At 35.8% G+C, this 25,262-nt stretch overlaps 1 protein-coding gene across 4 annotated transcripts in view; it reads right to left on the bottom strand.

Annotated features, from left to right (window-relative positions):
* Positions 1–2,732: 2,732 nt before the first annotated feature.
* Positions 2,733–25,262, bottom strand: part of RGS10 (regulator of G protein signaling 10) — a 65,632-nt gene continuing 43,102 nt past the window's right edge. For 2 of the 4 annotated variants that reach the window (XM_074286868.1, XM_074286867.1), the window contains exon 5: positions 2,733–3,875. In XM_074286868.1, the coding sequence (XP_074142969.1) occupies positions 3,729–3,875 (147 nt within the window). In that variant the 3' untranslated portion in view covers positions 2,733–3,728. Of the gene's footprint in view, positions 3,876–12,849; positions 12,887–15,659; positions 19,382–25,262 lie in introns of those variants that run through there. The other 2 variants (XM_074286870.1, XM_074286869.1) reach the window with 2 other exon arrangements.

Below are 25,262 nucleotides of genomic sequence, written 5' to 3'. Positions count from 1 at the left end.
TTTTTACCTTTCTAAATCCAATTTTTCTTGTGCAACAAGAAAACTGTATAAATATGTACATATATATTGTATTTAAGATATAGTTTAACATGTTTAACATGTATGAGACTACCTGCCATCTAGGAAAGGGAGTGGAGGAAAGAAAAGGAAAAGTTGGAACAGAAGTGATTGCAAGGGACAATGTTGAAAAATTACTCATGCATATGTTCTATCAATAAAAAGCTATAATAAAAAATAAAAAGCTATTATCATAAAAAAATGTAATTTAAAATAAAATTCTCTCTTTCCCAATGAAAAAGAAGAAGTAATGGCTAGAAAATTACTTGAAATTTCTTCAGTTACCTTTTAATCACCCAGTGATTAAAATGATAAAATGTTGCTTCATGTTACTCCTTAACATTTGTTATAATTGCAACTTTGTTGAAGTGTTTGGATGAATTACCTTATTTGGAATGACCATCCCACCCCAGGTTACGTCACTTTCTATGAGCCTTGGAATTCTTCCTGAGGCTTCATAAGGAAGAACCATGGCATAATAGGAAGTGCATGGGCTTAGAAGTTAGCAGATTTGGATTCAAGTCTCTGCCATTTGTTTGTTGTTATTCAATCACTTTTGACTCTTCATGACCCCATTAGGGGCTTTCTTGGCAAAGATAATGGAGTGGTTTGCCATTTCCTTTCCAGCTCATTTTACATAGGAGGAAAGTGAAGCAAATAAGATTAAGTGACACAGCTGGTGAGTGAGTAAGAGTTAAATTGAGGAAATTTTTCACACTCCTGATCATGCATAGGTGCTCTATGCATTATGGCGCCACCTAGCTAGCCAATAAGTCTGACCTTCAATTTCTGAATAATTTGTTTATAAAGCATAGGCTTTGGACTAGATGAACTACATGGTCCCTTTTAACTGTGATGTTTTCTATGGTCATGAAAAATTTCTGCATTATGCATTATGGTGTTTGTACTAAAAAAAAAAAAGGCAGCTGAAGTTAAAGATGACTACAAAAAGGACAAAACAGCAAAAAATTTCAGAAAAGTTGTGGTACATTCATGCATTTCAACATGCTTCTATTTTTTTGACTACCAAGGTCTTTACTATTTTTAGCCAAGATTTATATCTTTGATAGTCAGAAATTTATTGAATACCTACTATATGCAAAATTCTATAAATTCAATTGTTGATTAAAAATCATGTCATGAGAAAGCTTTTATGTTTACTCAAACACACAAGGACTAAAAATTTTAAATTGAGAAACTAAGAGTTTTTTCTGTGATCCTAGAACTGTCTTATGAGCAAGAATTGATCTGATGGATCACTTCTTATTGATGGTTCTTATTCCTATGCAATAGCCAACATCATCATTCTCAAACCATGACTGATATAATGGGAATGAGCTGTTCACCTAATTGTTGAATGAATTATTTACCTAATTTTTCTTCTCAATCATTCAACAAATATTCAATAAGTATCTTAGGTATGAAAAGGTCAATGAGAAATAATTCCTGCCCTCAAAGAAATTATCTTCAAGAACTTTCTGTCCTACACCTTGCTTCTCTAAATGCATTAGTATCCTCTCTTGACTTTGTAATTACAATTACATCTTTCTTCCATGAGTGGAGATCTTGTACTCTTTAAGAATCATCATTCTAATGAGAAAGAAAAAAAATCATCATTCTAGAATTTGAAATATGTCCTTTCAGTGCAGGATAGATTCAGACGTGTTGAGTTTGGTTTAAATATGTAAAGACCACAGCACACTCTAAAAAAAATTTTAAGGTAGGGTAGCCAGCCAACTTGTGTTGCTGGCACTTAAACTCTGATGAAATAGAGAGCAGACCACACAAATGAGAATTTTGGTTAACTGAAAGTTAGTCATAAGTGCTTTTATGATAATCTCCCATTTATGCAGTAGAAAAAGGGGCTCTTAACCAGGAAACAAATAAAAGTTTCAAACTTATCTAATTCATTTCCTGCCAATAGAACCTCTCTTTCTCTCTATATAAATATAATTTTTATCTTTAAGATCCCTTCCAGCTCTGAAAGTCTATGATTCTATACCTAGATTGTTTTGGCTGTGTGTGTGTGTGTGTGTGTGTGTGTGTGTGTGTGTGTGTGTGTGTGTGTTTTCAGTCCTTGAGATATAAGTCACATAAAAGTAATTACACTACTGGAATTAGGAAATTGTAAATGTTAGGTTGGAAAGCCCATAGTATGGTTTATTCTTTGTTTCTAAATACATGTATTTAAGGCTGGCAAGTATGCTTTAAAAAAAAAAATCCATCCATACCATTCTGAATTAGAGAATTATTTGGGAACTATATGCATGTCCAGAAAGGAAGGTGCCAAACACTCACTCACCTCCTAATTCTATTGCCTTGTCCTAAATAAGGGAGAACAGCTGATGTGGCTGGTCCTGGTCTGGCCTGGCTTTGCTGGGCTCCAGGCCAAAGCCTCTCCCCAAGTCTCTCAGTCTGATGTTAGGAGATTCTAGGATGTGCTGGCCCCTTCTCCTTTGTTGAATTCCCTTTTCCAGTGTGAGGTCTTTCAAAAAACCATCATCTGACCTCTTGTACTGAAGAAACCTATTGCTTTAAGGGGAAAAGTCTCTTTTGGGGAGAGCAAAAGGAGGAAGTTGAAGAGAGAAGAGATAGAGAAAGTAGGTAGAATTGAAGAGCATGATTTTGGATAACCATCCACAGAGGAACAGAAAGAACCAAAAGTCACTTTTAAGTTGAGTTTCAGCATGCATTTAATATTATTCTTCATTACACTATAGCTTATGTTGCTATGGGACCCTGCAGTGTTTTCCATGTATTTATTTATTGTTCGCAGTTGAGATCTTATTTCTGTCAAGATGGGCTATATGGCTAGATTTCTCAGAAAGGCTAATAGCCTATTGCATGAAATGTCATGAAACATGGAGGGGAAAGCAGAAGAAATAATAACCCATTGATTACACACATAAATCCACACAGAAGAAATAATAACTCTTTGATTACACTGACATATACAGCTCCCCAAATCTTTACAAGCTTTTGACAATTCATTTCTTTTCATTAATATACTGGCCTTCAAGAAGCATTCAGACCCAAAAGCATGGCTTGCATGATTGATAAACTCTATGGTGACCAATAAATAAACCATCTAAACAACTAATTCCTGGACTAATTTGCAAGACAAATATGGAAAAATGTCCCAAATATCCTCCTGAGGGTATCTGGGTAAAAAATGAAAAAGCAAAGTCTATCTATTTTCCATAAGCATATTATGTGGCATTAACTAGCTGTGCAACCTTACCTAAATTCCTTCCTTTCCCTTCCCTGGGCCTTAGTGCCCCATTCTGTTTAAAAATAATAATAGAGAATAAAGTATTTAATTAAAAAAAAGATCTCTAAGGTGTCTTCCAGCTCTAATATTCTGTTATCCTAAGTAAAGACAAACTTTTTTGGAAGCATCTTAATCCATTCAAATATTGAATATGTTCAAACATTAAGGAGTCTCTCAGTCATTTGGGAAGAGCTGGAAAAGCTTTTTCTTCACAGACACTGGGCAAGATTAGCTTTCATGCAAAACTAATAGTTCAAGCAATTAGTAAGGTACACACAATACCACAAATAAGTTTCATAATTCTTAGTCCATATATAGATAATCAAGCAGTTCTACATGCCACATGGTTCCTGAGAGTTAAAAAGGAAAAATCAGTTGCCAGTTCTCACTCTTCTCCAGATCATGTGTTATAAATTCTTGAAGCTCTTTTGGCTACAGTTTGGGAATCAGATGCATCCTCTTCTTCTTCCTCAGTTCGTTTGTGTTTTAAAAATAAATCTGATTTTAAGAAGCGGCTGTAGCTGTCATACTTCATGAGATTAAAAATCTGAGGAGTGAAAGAAAAAAAATTGATAACTATAGGTGATTGAGTCAACACATGAATCAACAACTATTTAATCTAGCATTACAGTTATTTGTTCATACATTCATTCTTTGCCTCAATTCTTACCTAGCCTTAATTGCTGATGGGATGTCGCCTCAGTCGAACTGAGACCTGTTAAAGACCTTACCTTAAGTAAGCCAAGATCTCCCACTGCATCTAGGGCCATCTCCAGCTGCCTGTTCTATACCTTGTTCCTGAACCTGGATGGTCCCAGAGAAGAGAATGAGGCTGGAGGCTTTGCATAGCCCATTCTCACTTAAATCCAGTTCACTTGCATGTCATGGCATGATCTCCCTGATGCTATGGTTCTCTTCAAGTACAAAGAGGACAAACAACAAAAACCCATTTAAAACCTGCAAGCTCAATAAGGCAGGGGCAAAGTTCATATCTTCCCCAGTGCTAAATACAAAACTTCATTTATCATGGATACTTAAGAGATGCTTGGTCAACTGATCTCAGCATCTCTCATCTGCCTTGTTTGCAAGACACTCACGGACTTTTACATGACTAACGCCATCTTCAGTTCAGATAGCAGTTTAATGTTTTTCAAAGACTTTTGGTATTTGCTCGGTACTTTAATGTTCATAACTACCCTGAAAGGTAGGCAGGCAGATATCCTCAGCCATCTGAAAGATGGGAAAACAGGTCCAGAGAGATCAAGTGATTACGGTGGTTACTCAGTTACTCAGCATCTAAGTCAGTCAGTGGTACAATATTCTAGGCCAGAAATCAGAAGACCTGAATTCAAATTCTGCTTCAGACATTTACTAGCTATGTGAATCTGAGCAAATAAGTCATTTAACTTCTGTTTGCTTCCATTTCCTCACCTATAAAATGATAGTAATAACAGCACTAACCTAAACAGGATTCATGTGCAGATCAAATGAGATAATAAAGCACTTAGCACAGTGCCTAGCACATAGTCGGTGAAAAATAAATGCTTATTCCCTTTCCTTTTTTTAATCTTATAAAGGCCAGAGTCAAGACCTCAAGACATACTTTCTGACCTCAAGTTCAAAGTTCTTTGTAAAACCCTACTTTGTCAGGATTTCTACTTCTAACTGATACTCTAAGTTCTCAAACTGTGGCCCACAGGCCAGATGCGGCCACCAAGTTATGGCAAATGGGCTGAGGGGTGGAGACAAAGTATGACTTTTTGTTTTTACTATATTTGGGCCCTCCAACAGTCTGAGGGACAATGGACTGGCCCCCTGTTTAAAAAGTTTGAGGACCACTGCTCTAAGGTAATAAATAGCTTGTGCCAGAGTAAGCAGCTTCCCTGAATGCTTTTGATCACTATGAATACATGTACCAGAATATAAAGTATTTTTTGTTGTTATTCAATTTTGTCTGACTTTTTATGATCTTATTTGGGATTTTCTTAAAAAGAATACTGTAGTGATTTGCCATTTTCTTCTCCAACTCATTTTATAGGGGAAGAAACTGGGGTAAACAGGGTGAAGTGACTTGCCCAGGATCACATAGCTAGGAACTGTCTGAGGCCGAATTTGAACTCATGAAGATGAATCTTTCTGGCTCCTGGCTTGGAGCTTTATATACCACCTACCTGTTCACTCTAAAACTTAGTAGCTTGTAAACCTGGGTAAATCTTTTAGTCTGTCTGAGGAAGTCTTAATTTCTGACATTAAAATAGTATACTTGTACCACTTGCCTCATAGAGTGTTAGAATCAAATAAAATAATTTATAAAGCATTACAGAACTGAAAACAACAAGGGTATCTCAGTGGAGATATGTCAAATATTATTATAGCTTTATTTTCACCCAACACTGTTTTATAACATAGTATCAAAAATTTTTTTAATACTCTCTAATTTACCTGGAAAGATAACAGAGGTCTTATTTCACAAAACTTTTGAAAGGGTTAGAGCATTTTAGAATAGAAATCATGGCTGAAGAAATGCTGGTTGTTATTATTATTATTATTATTTATTATTATTATTATTATGGTATCACATGACATAATGATTATGATGATGTCTGAGATGCCAAACATAGCTAAGATTTTGCCAAGAAACAAGACAGTTGCATATTCAGGGCAGAAAAGCAGCATTCTAGCCAAGGAGAAACTCTCAGGAGGAATTCATTTAAAAGAAAACATGAACAAGCCTTAAACAACAAAAAACTAAGGGATAAGACTGGCTGTGTCACACATCTCCATGATGGAAATCATTCAAATCAATCATTCCATGAAGAACTAAAAGGATCTTGAATAAACAGTGAATAGAATGTCTGAGGCACTGCATTCCAGTGGAAATGCTGTGCTCAATTTGGAAGATTGGAGTTCCAGGTTCATTTCTGCTACTCAGTAAATGCATCAATTCCCATTAATATAAGCCTCACTTTATTTAAAAAAAAAAAAAAAAAAGGGAACAGTTGCATTAGTTGCATCACAAGTTTGCCCAACAAAAAAAGGCAGAGATTTTAAGAGGACAGGTAGAAAGAAACATTTTCAGATGATAAAGGAATGTGCCCCATGTGGGGAAAATCCCTTTTTGAGTGATATCTATCATGTGCCTTTAAACATGGCTTTTGGCACATTCAGTGGGAAGACAACAAAGTTAAATTATCATGATGATGAAGGTAATCAAAGCCAGTTCCCTGGTTGCATCAGGTCACACACAACAAACTGAAATGCTGCCTAGCTTCTCAAAACCATAGGATCATAAGGACATTAGAAACCATGTACTCTGACATCAGGGCTGCTGCATGTTTTTGTCTCATGGATCCCTTTGACAATCTGGTAAAACTTACAATACCCTTCTCAGAATAATGTGGGTCTTTTAAAAAAATATGAAATAAAACAAGATTTTCCATAACAGTAGAATATTTTAAAATGATTGCATACAAAAATGCAAATCTATTATACAACTTGCTACTCCTTTTAAATGTATCATATAAATTTATTTTCCCCTTTTTTCTTTTATTCCTTCTTCCACCCACTCACCCCATAGCTATCATCAGACACAAATATATATGTAAAATACGTCTATACATACTTCTATTTATCAGTTCTTTCTTTGGTTGCAGATAGTATCTTCCTTCATAAATTCTTTGTAGTAAATTGTATATTTTTGATAGCCAAAATGACTCAGAATCATATTTTAAATGCTTGTTATTACAAAGGAAACAGTATATTGAGTTATCAAAATATTTCTTAAAAGCCACAACTTCATGAACCTGATATTAAGACTTCTATCCCTGCATGAAGTATGAACTATCTCCTAACATTTCTAACAAATAGATATCCAATTTCTTCTAGAACCCCTACACAGGAAAGCTAGAGGAAGGAGGGGAGAGAAAATTGGTTGTCCTGAAAAATGGTGCAAGATACTTTCCTAATACCCTGAATATCAAATATATGTTATTTAAAAAAAAAAAAAAAAAAAAAAAGCACAACTCTCTAAAAATGATTATCTTAAGCATTTCCAAAGCATTTGTTTTACCATAAGATAATTCATGGAACAAGGGAGGATTGTTGTTCTTATTTTTTTTAATTCCCATGTGTGTATCCTTTAGCTATGTTCATTCTAGAGATTCCTTTCAAACCTTTCCTAACATCTCTAATAATCCTATTCAAAAGCTAGTTCCCCAACTGAAGTCCTCTTCTCATTCCCCTACCTCTTAACAGCAATTTCATCTTTGACCTTTGATAGTTTTTCTTGGGATGAGAGGTAAGTTTAGTGTATAAATTAGACTTTGCCTAGATTAAGAGAAATTTGGGAGTAAAGATTCTTAGCAAAAAGGCAAAAATCAAATGTTTGGGGGGAAAAATAACCCACCACTAAAGTCTCCTCTTGCTTCAGCTCTGGGTCCTAGACTCATAACCAACTTAGCCATGAGCCACTGTTGACTGAATTTCATAGTTTTCCAAGTCACTAGAGCCTCCAAGAATTTGTGGATATTTGGCTGATTTAATAAATAGGATATGCCAAGTGTGAGAAATGAAAACAATTTTATAATGGGACAGAGAAAAAAAATTACACACACAGAAAGGAGAGAGAGAGAGAGAGAGAGAGGGGGGTGGGGGGAGGGGGGAGAGGGAGAGGGAGAGGGAGAAGGGGGGAGAGGGAGAGGGAGAGGGAAGAAGAGAGAGAGAGAGAGAGCGTATTCCTGTTTATACAGAAAAAGAGACAAATTTAAATTGAAGACACAAATCAGAGAGATTAAGTACAACCCAAATGTTTTATAGGAACTTTCCATGTGTGTGGGTGTAACATCCTGTTTGCCTAAGGTAGATGTTGCAAAGCAACTCCCTCAGAGTTTAAAAAAAAAAAAAAAAAAAAAAAACTTTACTTGGAGCCATAACAGGTGGGCAGAAGAGTGATGGAAGGTAAAAGAGATAAAAGTTTATCTTGTTTTAGTGAAAACTAGAAAAAGCCAGGCTAACATGTCAAAATGTTTTGAAAGAAGGTACTAATGGACTAACATGCTTATTATAGCAACCAAGAGATAGAAGCTTCAAGTGGGTGCGGATCAGGGATCACAAGGATGAGATATTTCAGTCAATAGTTTCTTTTGTCATCAAACACCATTTTGTCGGGCAGCTCTGGTGTACCCCAAGTATTTCACAAGATAACATAAAAAAACCTTGCCCGCCCTGTTTAGATGTGAAATGTTTCACTGGCCAAAAAAGAAAGTTTTACTAGATTAGACCTGGAGTTCTCTCCAATGCTGAATAACGTATGTGTTAATGAATCTATTTATGTGCATAACATTAGGCTAAGACTGCACATAGAAAAGAAAAATAAGACTATTCCTATCTTATTCAAAGAGAGAGAGAATACAAAAAAAGAGATGTTAGCTGCATGTCAGATGGAAAAGCTCAGTGATTGCTTAACCCAGCAGCAAAACAGGTATTAATGTAACTTCTTTGGTGTGATTTTCATCAGCAGTTAAATGTATCTGTTTCTCATGCTGAAATAATTGAAGGTGTCAGAGACTTTGGTGGCAACAAGATTCCTTTCTAGAAGTTCAATAGCTGTGTCTTCTGAGAACAGAAGAGCTATAATATCTATAGAGGCAACCCCCAGAGGTTGCATGTACACAAAGAATTGCATCCCTGGATGATGGGAGAAATGAGCTGGGACAAGACAGGTGATATGGTGAAACTCTGCTGTTTCATAGCTTTGGAGATCATCCATATGAAGTAGTTGCAGTTGGCAGTAGGAAAAGGAATGGTAGGGCCTTCTCATGGAGGCTAGCTGCAAGGCTTAGCTTGGAAAAAAGAGCAGGTGATCTAGTATGGACCAGTGTTGCCGCTCTTCCAAGAGTTCTTGGACACAGAGTCTTGGACTTTCTCTACGAGGATTTAAGAATAGTCGGGGGAAGTTGGGTTTGACCCAATTGGCATGTCATCTGTCTCCTGTCCTCTCTTCTGGCTGCCTTGTTACTTCTTTAATTTCTATAATTCAATTATATTAAATCATTTTGCTATCAATCTAACCCATATAATGTTGAAAAGAAAGATGTATTTTTACAAATAAAGCTGTCCAAAAATGGAACAAGATACTTTGGGAAGACAACAGGTTTTCCTCACTTGAGGTTTTAAAGCAAAGACTAGAAAACCATTTAGAGTATGTTCTAAAGGAGATTCTTATTCAAATAAGGCTTAACTCTGAATTAACCTTTTGAATCAAAGATTCTAGGATTCTCTAATCTTCTTGGGTTATAAAATGCCTGTTACATTCATTAATCAATAGGATCCCAAAGATCCAAAACTTCCTACTACATTTTAAAAATCCTTCTAACCAAAGAGTTCAGTACTTAAGGTAGCCTTGCCTGCAGGCAACGTTGACTGTAAAGAAGTTTCTTTTTAATGGATCTCAGAAATCCTAGATTACTTCCTGGTCTCTAATCAGGGTTAGGGCCAAGATGGAACATGAATAAGTGGAGATAGCTAAAAGAGGACTGATTGGGTTGAACGCAGTTCTACCCAAGATATTACGCTGATGGATAAGCTGAACTGATACATTCTAAGAGCTAGAAAGAAACTAACAGATCATATAATGACAATAGCCATGATCTGGACACTGAATAGGTGTGTAATCCTGAGCAAGTCACTTGCTGCTTAATTCGGTTTCCTTACCAGATATTATACTGGTAATATTTCTATAACACAGAGATAATAATAGTAACTATCTCCCAGAGTTGTTGTGAGGATCAAATAAGATCATTTTGTAAAGCTCCTGGCAAAGTTTAAAGAGCTATTACTATGTTAGCACTCAGCTACTATTTATACAGTGATTTAAGTTTTGTCATATCATTTGATCCTTAAAACAACCTTGTGAAATAGATTCTTCATCTAAAAGCACCTGAGACATGCAAGAGGTGAGGTTATTTTTTCATGATCAGGAGGCAGAATTTGAACACATTTTCTGACTTCTAAGTCTAGCATTATTGATTGTACCAGTTTCCTCATAATACAGATGGTGAAACTGAAGCCTAAAAAAGATTATACAACTAGTGAGAAGTCAAGCTGCAAAACTAAGAAATGATAGGTAAATAGACAAATAGATAGATAGATAAAGAGTGCATGTATGTATGTATGTAATAAAACCAGACATATATATGCATATACATAATGTGTATATGGATATGTGTGTATTTCTATGTGTATAAAGATACACGCGCGCATGCGCAAACACACACACACACACACACACACACACACACACACACACACACACACCAATCCCGTTTATTTAGCCTAAAGATATTAGGAGTCTCTACGTACATTTGCTAGTTCATTGTTAATTTTGAACTATACCGTGATTACACTGAGAAGAATGAACGTAAGAATCAATTTACTGATTGTTGGAGGGAAAACAGAAAATAAAGATCAAAAGGAATAACTTGTCAGGACCACACTTTAGAACATACACTAGGAGACAAAGTAGAAATATAAAATCAAAAGAAAGAGAATAGAGAAAAAAATGAAAAAAAAAAAAGTAGGCTGAATGTAAATTGTGGTCAGGTGCCCTTTTTTTTTGCCAGATAGTTGTGGCCCAGAAAGGCTTTGGGTTTTGGCACATGCACCACAGGCTGTCAGTGAGCTGTGGGCCTGGAATGTAAATTGTTGAACATTGCTGCACTGGAATTTAGCCCTAGAAGCAGCTGGAGGTTGGATGCCCTCGGCAAAATGAGAAATGATCCTTGATGTAGACATGCAACTTCTCACAACCATAGCACATCAGAAAGTGAGCAGCATATACCTGCAACTTTTCCCTCCACCCTCAGTTTCCCTTCCCATTCTCGGCTCTGGTATTTCCCCATGGCTTGCTGCAAAATTAAAATGACATCTGAAAATATTCCTTCTCCTTATTGTAAGAAAGAAAAATCTAAAAGTTAAATTTAAATCTTTTAAAGTTCATTACTTAGTAATATAATCTTTTACAGAGATATAATCATAGCATATGGAAAATGAGAAGACAAAACTGAATGGTCCATGAGCACTTAATAAAGCCCCTTGAAGAGCTCTAAGCCAAATTCACCACTATTACTTCACTTGGTTTCCTTGTTTGTATAATCTCTAATATCCCTTCTAGCTCTAAACCCTATTTTCTGGGCAAGTTATATTCTTAGGTTAATAAGAATTTAAAACTTAAAAAAAATATACAATGAAGAAGTTAATGTATATCGAGCTGTCGTCTCCAGAAGCTGCCGATCGCTCTCTGGGAAGAGATCTGCTGTGTCTACTCAAATCTCTCAGACAGATTCTTCTTCCTGTAGAGAACCGTTGTCTCCAGGCAGTTGCTGTTAACTCTTGTCCTTAGAAGTGACTTCCCTTCTTGCAGAGAGCCCCGTCAGGCCTGATGCAATGCAGACACTTCTCCTTGAATCCTGGCTCTGAATCTCCTCCAGCTCTTATCCTTCTCCAGGCAGACTCACTTTCCAGGCCCACTGTTCTCTCTTTTATTCTCCCAGAGAATGGGCGTGGGATAATGCAAGGGCTTCTGGGAAGAACCACCTCAGCCAATGAGCCTGCTCCTTCCATCAAGTCAACCTGAATTCTCACCTTGTAATTGTCCAACCTGAATTCTCACCTTGTCACTATCCAGACAACCCAAGTTCTCACTTAGTAATCCTAACATTAATGAATCCTTTCTTCAAGCAATTTGTTTCCCTTTCTCTGGCAGGGGTAGAGTAGGGGAGGAGATTACTATCTGTCAAAATCCTTCATTATATTTATTTCAGGGAGATATAAGCAAGAAATGAGAGGGAGAAAAAAAAATAGTAACTGAATGAGTATAATATAAACATATTTTAACATGATTGTTTATAACTTGCACAAAAAAATGTGATTGTTTATAGTTTAAGAGTAGATTGGAGCATACCTACAGGTGTCATATTTTCCAAATAAAAAAATCAGGACATAAGGTTCTATAAATCATATTCTTTTTGCAGAGTACTTTCTGAAAAAAAAAAAAAAAAAAAAAAAAACAGAAGAAGGAGGAGAAATACCTAACACTTTCTTTTCTTAAAGTTGAGACTGTCTCAAAAGAAAAAGAAAAGAAAAATGCAGGATGTATAGTCACTACCTTTGCACTCAGCAATGTCTTCTGACATTTGAATTGCAGTTTGAAAACTCCCAACAAAAACACATGCTTTAAGCCAAGGGGGGGGAGGGGGGAAGGGAAGAAAAGAGAGAGGAACATTTCTACATAATAAAGTGATTATAGGATTGGCAGAACATGAAGGGTGCTGGTTTTGTGAAATGTAAAATGATAACATCCCAAGATTCAGACTGCTTTGCATTTTTCTGATGTCAGGACCAAGGTTTGCTCTGGAAAAGAAGGGAAAAGTGAAGCTAAGAACATCAAATAACAAAAGCTCTTACTTCAAATTCTCTCCTGGACTTTCCTGAGTAGGTCTTGTGATGAAGTAAGGCAGAAATACCCGGGCTTTTTTTTTTTTTTTTTTTTTTTTTTTGTTCCTGAGGCAATTGGGGTTAAGTGACTTGCCCAGAGTCACACAGTCAGGATGTGTTAAGTGTCTGAGGTCACATTTGAACCCCGAGTTCAGGGCTAGTGCTCTATCTACTGCACCACTTAGCTGCACCCCGCCCAGGCTCTTTTGAAAATCAACTCTCAATGTTCTTCCAAAGTGAACTGAAATCACAATTCAAGACTTTATAGAAACTTGTACAGAAATATTAACATGTACTAACAAAGTCTGGACTTTGGTAGATGCTAGAATTTATTTTGCTAATTCAGAAATTACCTCTAAGGCTGGTTGTTTTTAAAACGCTTTCTTGTCTGGAAGAAGATAATGCTGCTTTTAAGAGGAAGATAACCAGCTTGATTCAGCGTCCATTGGTTTTCAACTTGAATCACCAAAGCAAAGGCAAAGAGATTGGTTTTAATCTGCTTCCTTCTCCCACCTTCTGTTCTAAGCTATTTATTCTTCTTTCATTTTTTAAAATACACTCTTCTAGCCCTTTCAGCCAAATTTTTTAAAGGATAATTTAGCACCTGACCCTCCCCACTGATACCCAATATTATTTTTGGTCTATTAAAAAACAAATCTTTTTTTTTTTTTAATTCTCAGTTAAGACAGCATTGGGAATAGAAAATCATAGAAAATCCTGGCTCTCCCATAGAAAATACTTGAAAACATATTCAGAAAAGCTGATGAAAGCCCAAAAAATCCTAAAAGAAGTGGAAAATCCTCTTTGTAGTCCAGAACTGTCCAAAAGAATGGACAGACAGAGAAAAAGGAAGATAAAAGGGTAAAAGCCATTTAAGACAATGAGGGAAAAAAATCAGTGAAAACTCCCACAAATGGATCTGAAAACCAGTTGGCATTCAGACAAAAGGATATTAAAAGCCAGTGCAGCTCCAGTAACCGGGTAGATGAAAATAAGCCCCAGTCCCAGTCCTTTAGAACATAAATAGGTGAAAGAAACATTCCCAATAGGTCAATGAGCAGGGAGAGAATGTCAGTCAGCAAACTCCTTGGAGTGATGAGATTCACAGCAGGAGACAATATCAGTCCAGCACCTAAATGCCAGCAGCACCTGAGACTAAAGCAATATCCAACAACCCACCAAGACTTCATAAAGCCAGAGAAAAAGAACAGTACCAACTCTTAATTGAGGATCATGCAAAGAGAAGAAGACTAACTAAGGCCTGAATCTGCACTGGGCCACCAGAAAACTGAGGCCCAAGGCAAGGACTGAGGCACAAAGTGAGTCCTAATGCCCACTATTACACCCAATTCAGCAAAGTAGCAGCATCTAAACAATATGGGCAGGGTAAAACAAGGCCTACAAAATTGATCCTACAGTTTGATTTGAGCACAAAAACCCCAAACTGTGAACCAAGCCTGCAAATATAGTAAATAAACCAAAACACTGGCATAAATAAGAAACAAATTGGGTTAGGAAAACTCTAAGAGGTAAACCTAGAAGAGGACAGTAACTCCATATCAACTACAAGCAAAGTCACAGAAGGGTGGATAAAGTTTGGCCTTAAGGACTACAAGGGGATGTGGGGGGCAGGGCGGGGGAAATGAAAAGATAAAAAAATGAAATGAGAGTTTAGGAGGAAAACATTTAAAGAAGAATAAATAACACAGAAAAGAAGATGGAAAACTTCATCCAAGTAGCAGACTCTATAAAAAACAGAAATGGGCTAAAGAGAATTTAATGGCTAAATAAGACAAGAAGAAATATTACAATCAAATTTTTAAAATTGAAAGAATAAAAGAAAATATAAGATCGATTTTCAAAAACTCTCGGAATTTAGGTCAAGGGGAAATAATTCAAGAATCATTGCATTTCCTAAAAACTATCATCAAACAAAAAAATCTGGATACCATATTTCAAATTGTCATACTTTATAACCGCCCAGAGCTATTAGAACTAGAGAGCAAAGTGAAAATAGAAAGATTCCAATAATAATCTTCTGAAAGAAACTCAACTTGAAAACACCAAAAGAATGTTACAGCTAAAATTCAGAGAGTGTAAGTCAAAGAAAATTAATGTAATAATCCAGTAAGAAAGAATTCAAGGACCAATGGGCTAAAATAAGAATTAACCAATACTTGGCAATCTACTATAAAGGAGAGAAAACCTAGGAAAAGATATTTATTCCAAAAGGCAAACTTAATGACCAAGAATAACTTACCTTCCTTAAACTGAATATAATTCTATTGCAAAGAAAAATAATCTAGAATACACTTTAACACAATCTTTCAAGAGACTTTGAAATGGAAGCACAGGAGTCAAGAGAAACCCAGAAATTGAACAATTAGAAAGGGCTAAACAATGATAAAGTACTAACATGCTTCCCCACTCCCACTTAATAATACTTTCCCCAATTACAAATAAAGATATTTTTAACATTCATATTTTTATTATAGCTTTTTATTTATAAGATATATGCATGGGTAATTTTTCAGCATTGACCCTTGCAAAACCTTCTGTTCCACCTTTTCCCCTCCTTCCCCCCACCCCCTCCCCTAGATGGCAGATAGACCCATATATGTTAAATATTCAACATTCATTTTTATAAGATTTTGAGTTCCAAATTTTTATCCCCAATTCAGCAAGCAATCTTATATAGGTTATATATGTACAATAATGTTAAATATATTTCCATATGAAGTACTTGCATTCTAAAGGAAGAAGGAGACCAAAGTTCCTTCAGAATCTCAATGTCTTCATACATCACAGAGGAAGGTTAAATAAGACAAGCACCAGACATTGTGTACTTTTTTGTTTTATTGGTTTAAAGAGAGGAATGAAAGGAAGAGGGAAGGAATATACTGGAAAAGAACTGAGGAAGATTTCGAAAATTCTTATTTCATGAATGCCAGATTATAGAAATAAATATTCAAAATGTTGAGGTAAGGAGACTGAAGTTCTCACCCACCTACTCAAAATACAATATCAAAGTTAATTAAGGTTATTTACTTCCATCAAGTAAGCATTAGTGAATGGAGAACTATGAATTTGCCTTCTTAGCGTCACTTCAGGCTCAAATCCTTTACCTGCTATGCCGGAAAAGACTTGGAGATTGTCTAACATTAAATGAGACAATTGTCTGGAACAGATAGCTGCAATCTCTAAAATAGAAAATATTTATTCTTAACTTTGGGACACTATGACTTAATTTTTGTTAAAAAAAAAACAGAGTGGCTATGACTGAAACCTGTCATCCTGCCCTTATCATTCCAGGGTTCTAGCTATACTCTCACAGTCTAGAGCTCAGATAATTGGCAATTATAGCCGTGAAAAAGTGAAACCCTAAGGTTGATAACAAAGAACTCCCAGTAGACAAGTCACCCAAGAGTTAATAGACATCACAAAACTAACAGAAATGAATAGGACAGCCTAGCTAACAAACACACTATACTCATCAAGAAGTAAGTCATTGAGAAATGTGCAACAAAATCCCCAGGTGATTCTGTATTATTAGAGGGAGGAGTTACTCTTCTACATTTCTTTCCTGACTATATACGTCCCTCATTCATGATCCCTCACATGACTGCCATCACTATTTCTAGTAGATATCTGTGAAAGAGATGTCTTAAGTGTGGGGAGAGATATTCTATCACAACTTTTCTTACCATGCTATTTCATTAAATGCCTTTGATTTTTAACTAATTGTATTCTCTGAATAATTACAGAGAAAAAAGCAAACATATTGGCGGTAGATTCTGAACAGCAGTTGTGAGCAGACATGGGTACACAGAATACCTTGCATCTGGAACAGCTATTCTAAAGGAAGGTTCCAGGTACAATACTACATTACTTCAATAACTATTGTTCATTATTTCAATAATTGACCCTCATCACTCTTCTCTCTCTAGGTAAAAAGGTGCAATATATCACAACTTTGGACCCTAGAAATTATCTAGTCTAATTGTCTCATTTTTCCATTTCACATAATAAATTCTAAGATCACAGATAACAAGAGGGAGAACCTGAACTTGAACTTACATCCTCTGCCTTCTAACCTAATACTCTACTGTTCCATGCTGCCTCTTCAATTTTCCTTCTATTTGAATTTAAAATCTGCTTTTCACCTTTCTATCCTGATAATGCTGGAGAAAAAAATTGTATATAACTTTACATTTATCCTTTTTGAATTTCATATTATTATTTAGTGACTATTTATTAAGCCTGTATTCCAGGCAAAAGATAATCCCTGGCTTCAAGGAACTCTCATTCTCATAGAGGAGACAACAGGCAACCAAATATGTACAAATAAGCTATATGTAGAATAAGACTGGAAGAAATTAATAACACAGTGGGAACCAGAGTCAAGATACAAAAGAATCTTAATAGAACATAGTTTCTTAACTGGGCTCTAAAGATAGATTTTAGCAGGTCCAGGAGCTTAAAAATTGCACCTTATTTTCACTGATTCCTTTTTTTTAAAGAAATTATCTGAAAAGAGATCCATAGGCTTCACCAGACTGCAAAAGAATAAAGAAAGTTAAAAACTCCTTGACTAGAGCACTGGCCTGAATTTAATGATAATTATTTAATAATAATTTCTGCCTTTCTAGGATTTTTACACCTTGCTTCCCACTATATACTGTGATCCAATATTGTCTTCCTTGCTGTTCCAAAAATAAGACATTCCATCTCTTGCCTCTGGTCATTTTTTCTGACTGTCCTCCAGGTCTGGAATGCTCTTTCTTCCTCATCTAACAGGCTCATCTTCTACTGGAAGTCTTTCCCAACTCCTCTCAATTTATTTTCTATTTATTCTATTACATATATCTGGGGACTATCTTTTGCCTCTTTTTGTATCTGTAGCACTTAGCACAGTGCCTGGAATACAGTAGGTGCTTAATAAATATTTACTAAATAATAATATGAAATTCAAAAGGGATAAATGTAAAATTGTATACTTGAGTATAAAAAATCAACTTCACCAATACAAGCTGAGGGTAAGTGATGGTGTTAGTGGATTACAAGCTCAATGTGCATCAGCAAACTGATATGGTAGCCAAAAAAACTAGTACAAAAAACATAACTTCTAAAACCTGGAAGGAAATTTTCTCACTGTACTTTGCTCTGGTCACTCACTTATTAAAGTATGATCCAAGACCCCTTCAGAAGATATAAGAAGCCAAGAATATTTTCATAATAATATTAAGATGCATGAATTTGTATTGTTATAGATATTGATAAATACAATTCACATTTTAAAAAAGCTCTTTGGGATGTCCTTGAAAAAATTTTTAAAGAGTAAAGTAATCCTGAGATCTAAAAGTTTGAGGACCATTGTTCTAGTGAGCTCAAGCCTGGGGACTGATACAATGCCTTTTAAGAAGGACATTGAAAAGGTAAAGTATATCCAGAGAAAGACAACCAAGTAGTGAATGATCTTGGTTTGATGTCATAATGGGATTTATTGAAGGAGCTAGACATATATGTAAGAGAAAACAGGAGTTAAGGCAGGAGAGAGGTAGGAAAAGTCATGGGAACTGGTTGCAATTGCTCTCTTGAAGTATTTGAAGGGCTATCATAAAGATGATGATCCCAAAGAACAGAAACAGGAACAAAGGAGCAAGTTGCAAAAGACAAATTTAGGAAAACTAGGAAAACTTGTTATATATTAGAGGTGTCAAAAATGGAATCATCTGCTTGTCAAAGCACAGGGCTTCTCTCCTTAAAATGTCTCCAAGCAGAGAACCATTTGTTGAGTGTTATAATAGGTATTATTTTCCTGAATAAATTGGACCAGATGGCCACTGAGGTCTTGTTTAATTCTATGATTCTATAGCTTGTTCTTCTCTCATAACACCCAAAACCCAACTTCCTAGAAGGAAGAGTTGGCAGATTTATTGATTCCCTCTGCCACTCTTGGGTCTTCTCCCTTCACCATCACTCAACATCCATCCTTCTTCCTTTGAAGTTCACACAATCATCAAGCACTTATTAAGTTCCTGCTTTCTGAAAGGCTCTATGCTAGAGATATAAAGACAATAATGAACTATTATTTACACAATGATTTGGGAGAGGGAGAGAGGTACTAAGAGCTAGAAGAGCCAGGAAAGTTTTCTTGAAGAGAATGGTCTCTGAGTTGGGTTTTGGAGGAAATTAGGGATTCTAGGAAACATAAGTGAGGGGAGTACATTCTGGAAGGAAGGAAAGGGTGTTAAGGGTCATGCCTAAGTGACGGAACAGGTCAATTCTCCAAGAGCCTCCACAGCCATGAATCATAACATTTGAAGGAGTTGCAAAGCAGCCTTTACTTATGCAGATGTTCCTTGTGGATTGGGAATGAAATAAATTGGACTCAAGAGGCAAGAGAGAAGAGAAGGTAGGTCAGAGAACAGCAACTGCCTCTCAGTCTCCTTGTATCTTCGTCATCATCTTCACATGAAGAGATCCATTCTTCACGTCTGAGTTAGACCTCCAGCAGCCACTGGCAGTTGGCTTCCTTATCACAGCAGAAGGGAGTCTTGCCTGTGCCAGCAAGGAGATAGAAGATGGCACCATGTGTGTGAAAAACAGCAAGGTCATTCTGGCCAAACTGTAGAATACATGAAGGGAAACGAGCAATAGAAAAGCTGGAAAAGTACGTTGAAGCCTACTCAAAAGGCTTTAAATGCCAAATAGGGGAGTTGGTTTTACCTTTCAGAGGACCTCTGAAATTTATTGCATCAGTCCAGATCTTTGTTGCTGTCAATTATAGTCCTTCAGGTCACCACCATTAGTCCCAAATAATTACAATACCTGAATTTGAGCTGTTTTCCATTCTCATATCTTTAGCTTTCAGTATCTCTCTCTGTTCAATCTCTATGATCTCTGTCTCCAGTATCAATAATATCTAGGTTCACTAATATCTTAGAGGATGCTTCCTCCTTCCCAAACTCCATTCAAATGAATTGCTCCAGATGCTAAATTTCTGATTGTGAAGAAGGAAAGTTAGGAAATGATTTGTCCAGATTATAAGGTAAGAAACAATGTCTTTAACAAACACACAAACATACACACACACACAAATATATACATATACACATATATCACCATACACATAAACACGTGTCTATATGTGTGTTCCTACATATACATACATATACATATGTCTGTGAGTGTGAATCTTCAGTCTCTGGATTATTGATGATAGCAGACTCTGACAGTGAAATCTGCAGAGGAGAAACTGAGATTCTCTCTTTCCCTTAAAAAATTGTGTGCATATTTCAATCTCTATAAAAGAGTTTATACAAAGAAATCACCAGTTATAACCCTATTCTACAACAATAGCAGTGGCAAAAATCTCCTCCTTATTCCAAAGGAAATAGTGATAGGGTTTCCTTACAGTACAAAAAGTACTGGCAGGAAAGGGACAGAATTGGTGTTGAGTTGCTTGTTGGACCAGGTCATTAAAAAAAAAAAAAAAAAAAAAAAAAAGGAAAGTCTTTCACTTTAAATTCTTAACACCCATGTCACAATGAAAGCTGTTTCATTTTTAAAATCCAGCATCCTGAGTGACAGACACTTACTTGGAAGACATACTACCACCCATAATTTTGTCACATATATGCTTATTAGTAATAGTTACTTATTAGGATGAACCTCTCAAGAAAAGTCATGGAATCTTCTTCCAGTAGATTTTTGTAGCCCCTCCAATTCTTGTCATTCTATATTCTAGGCAGTAATATGCTCAAACATGCTGACCCAAGAGCAGATGGCAGTGTAAACTGGCCCTCACATTTTTTTCCAAAGAAAACTGTTTCTTAGACTGCCTGTGACTAATTGGTCTCCTCACATCATAAAATGAGCTTTCAAAATTTCCATTAGTAACAAGGGGAAATGCTCCAGAACCAGCCATAGGGAGAAATAAGTTGAACAGGCTCTTTAATAACCAAATAACAACTAAAACAATTGTCAGAAATTTGATGTATATATTTGCTGTATAAATATATGTTCATAAAAAATGATAACTAATAACAATTAGCATTTACATCGTGCTTTAAAGTTTGCAAATTGATTTACAGATACTTTATTTTGAATATTTTTAAAGAAATAATTGAGAAGGAATTTCATAACAGGCTAGAAGGAAAGGAACTTAAGAATGTTTACATGAATCAAAGAGAAATGGAGGTACAAATAGATTTTTTGTTAGAGTTAATTCATAAATATCATCAAATTTGCTAAGATTCACATATATCATTTATTGTATTTTAAAGCAAAGAAACTGAGAAACACCCAAGGTGAGTCATTTGAACTATGCCAGAATTATGGTCAGAAAGCTAGTCAACTGGGAGCTGGATTTTATCTTCCTTGTTAATGGTGTTGTTAGATCTTCTCAACTGTGTCTAACTCTTCGTGACTCCATTTGGACTTTTTTTGGCAAAAATATTGGAGTGGTTTCCCATTTCCTTCTCTAATCCATTTTACAGATGAGGAAACAGAGGCAAACAAAGTTAAGTAACTTGCCCAGGGTCACATAACAAGCGACTGAAGTGGGATTTGAATTCAGGAAGCTAAGGCTTCCTGATTCCAAGCCTAGTACTCTGTCCACTGGGCCATCTAACTGTCTATCCTCCTATCATATCACAAAGATCAAAGGGGGGTAAAGGATATGTAAAGGGAAAAAAATAAGGATACGAATCCAAGAAAATGTGATTATCATGATTTATTTGGGAAAAGAGACATAATAATCAGACACGAGCAGGCACTTCCATGGACACAGTGCTTTGGGTTGGTACCAGCCTTTGTCTCCAGTCCTATTTCACATTATCCCCCTGCACCCAATCCATATTGCAAACACACTAGGCCACCTGCTATTTCTAGTCTCAGTACCTTGGACTAGTTCACCTTATCTTAGCTCTCAATTCTTTAGAAGTTCAGTTCAAATGCCATCCCTTAACAGATGACTGTCTTGATTTCCCCTAATTGTCAGTGCTCTCACTCTCCTCCAATTATGTGGCATTTACTTATCTGCATGCACCTTTTATTTCATAGTAGAATGTAAGCTCTTTGAAAGAAGAGATTGGTTCTCATTTGTTTCAGTTTGGTTTTTGTCTCTCTAAAATCACCGATGTTGGCACATTTTAAATAAATGTTGAATTCAGTTGAATCTATAGTTCCATGAAATATGATAGCAAGTTTGAGACACTTACTGGAAAAATAGGTGATTAACTGAGGGTCATGCAGACTCCTGACTGCCAGCTCATAAAGTACATTTATCTTTCTAATAATAATGATGGTTCATGCTGATGATGAGGTGACAGATGAATCAGACTTTAGTATCCAAGAAGAAATTAGGAGAAAGGAGTGTTTGTTTTTTGTTATTTTTTTTTAAGGTGCCATCCTTAGTATGCAAAGATAATCTAACCAAATACTTAGAGTTTGTTTTTTTTTCCAGTAAAAGAGATATGTTTACACTGAGATAATTACCCCTATTGAACAAAGACACATTTGCAAATCAGCTGACCAGAATAAGACCAGAGAACTGAGAAAAGTAAACTGGGCCAGGCAGTAATCAAATCCAGGATCTTGACTTCACTAACATCACTATCTAAATGACTGAGCTAAGCAAACTGGATATGTGTATAAGAGTCTCTGAAATGGCCATTGAAATAAGTGATTCTTAAAAAAAAAAAAAAAAAAAGAAGGAAATCCTAATTGGTTGTTGCTTTGGGAACTACATAGCATAATAGATAGGGTACCAAGCCTGGTGTCTTAGTTCAAATCCTGCTTCAGACACTTACTAGCTATGTATTAATGGCTAAGTTATTTAACGCTGTTTGCTTCAGTTTATTCATCGATAAAATCATTTTAGTATCTTTGCAAAGAAAAATGCCAAGTGAGATCACAAAGAGTTGGACACTACTGAAAAACTACTGAACAATGACAAAAGCAGGAACCGGTAAAAAATGAAACAAAGAAATAATATAGCCATGAAAGTATTGGATTTGGAGTCAGAGGAAAAGTATTCAAATCCCTACTTTGCTTCTTACTACCTCTCAATTCTTGGCAAGTCACTCAAGTTTTTCTTAATCTCAATTTGGTCATGTATAAAATGAGGGAACTATATTATGTAATTGCTAAGGTCCCTTGAAATTCTAAATTTATGATCTCACAAGCATATTTCTGATGTAGCTGGAGAACATTCAAAGAGCAACCATGATAGTAAAGGGCCTTGAGATTGTGCCATATGAGAATCAATTAAAGGATATTTAGAATTGGGCTAGTTAATCTTTAGGGAGACATGTCAGCCAGCTACAAAAACCCATATGGATTAGACTTCTTCTGGTTGGTCAGTAGTAGTTGCAAAGAAGAAAATTTATGTTTGAGAAATGGGGGGGGACGCGCAATACATTTCCTATCAACTATAGCAATGCCTACACACACACACACACACACACACACACACACACACACACACACACACACACACACAGAGTTAGAGAGAGAGAGAAAAAAACTAGTTGATCATTTGTGTTCTGTCATAGAGAGAGTTGTTATCTAATTTTGGCTTGGACTGGATGCCTTCTGAGGAGCCAATTCAGAGGTTGGGCAATTATGAACATCAATTAATATATGATTCTATAATTTGGTGATGCTCTCAGGAGTTATAGAGCTGTGTATGGCTATTGATCGCTATGCTAGTTAAATGACCCTGACCACTAGGATTTACTCATTTATTCATCTGTTTTTTATCATTTTCCTGTCTTACATCAAAAATCAGGTAGTCAGTTATCATATATTACTGTTGTTAGTACCCAGCTAAATTCAACAAATAATTATTTGCTAACTGGATGGAAATTGAGTAAACAGGAATTAAGAAATTAGGGCATTTGAGAGGATATCAATATATATGAAAGGAATTGTAGAGGTTATTCAGTATCAACAATATAACCTTGGGCCACACACAAACAGTGAACATCAAACTGGGGGCCAGGAAAACATATTGTTTGAATCATTCTTACTAAAATGTGAGCTTCATAATAAATAGCCTCTTTCAGTCTCAGTTCTCTTATTTGCAAGATGGGGATAATCATACCCATGAAACCTTTCTTATAGAGTTGTGGGGATCAAAAGAGATAATGGTTATTAAATGCTATTAAAAGCCCTTTAAGATTTATATGCTGACTGAGCCCACTACAGTACTGAAACTCCACTGGGTTCTCACTGCAGAAAGGCAAACAATTCCTAACTGATTCATGAACCCACTCTCCATAGAGCCATTATAAATCTCATCTCTCTTCAACCCTCTCTTTGCAAACACTCTTCCTACCCTTTCAAGCTGAGAATTTTGCTTCATATTTCACTAAGACTTCTTCCTTCTCTCAACCTCCTAATCTTATATCATCCAAACATTTCCCCCTTACTATCTCTTCACTCTAGTCTTAGATCACATTCCTTTCCCAGTTCTCTTACAAATTTCTACCATTATTCTCCCCACTCTTTATTTTATAATTCAATCTCTCCTATTAGATTGGATCCTTCTCTCCTGCTTACAAATACATCCATAAAAAAAAAAAATCACTTAATCCAATTCTCTGTTGACTATAATTCTATGTCTCCCACCCTTCAAAGATAAACTCCATTAGAAAGGCATCTATATTATATACCTTCTCTCTTACTCTCTTCTAAACCCACCACAATCTGGTTTCTGTCTCCTTCATTAAACCAAAACTGCTCTCAAAAGTTATCGACTATCTCTTAATTACTAAACATAACAGCCTTTTCTCAATTCTTTTGCAGCTGACATCATAGATCTTTTTTTTTCCTCCTCCTGGTTACTATCTCCTCTCTAGGGTTTCATGACACTACTCTGTTTTGGTTCTCCTTCAGTCTTCTAACTCTTACTTGTCATTCTCTTTTATTGAGTCACATCATGTCTGCTAACTATAAACATTGCTCTAAATTCTGCCTTGGGTACTCTTTTCACTCTATATTATTTCACTTGGTGATTTCATCAGCTCCAGTGGGTTCAAATATCATATTTATGTAGGTGATTCATATATATATATATATATATATATATGTACATATCTATGTGTATATATATATATATACATATATATATACATATATATATATATACACATAGATATGTACATATATATATATGTGTGTGTGTGTGTGTGTGTGTGTGTGGTGTATATAATATATATAGAGAGAGAAAGAAAGAGAGAGAGAGATTCAGAGAGAGAGAGAGAGAGAAAAAGATTCAGAGAGATAAGAGAGAAAACCCTAGTCTCTTGCTTGAGCTATAGTAATATATCTCCAATTGTCTCTTGGATCTCTCAAACTGGATGTCTTATAGATATCTCAAACTTGACATGTAATTAATAATTCTCATTATTTCTTCCCTCAAATCTTCTTCTTT

This window comes from Sminthopsis crassicaudata, chromosome 2 (genome assembly GCF_048593235.1).
Source record: "Sminthopsis crassicaudata isolate SCR6 chromosome 2, ASM4859323v1, whole genome shotgun sequence".
Taxonomy (NCBI): Eukaryota; Metazoa; Chordata; class Mammalia; order Dasyuromorphia; family Dasyuridae; genus Sminthopsis; species Sminthopsis crassicaudata.
This window is presented reverse-complemented; position numbering and strand designations above follow the sequence as displayed.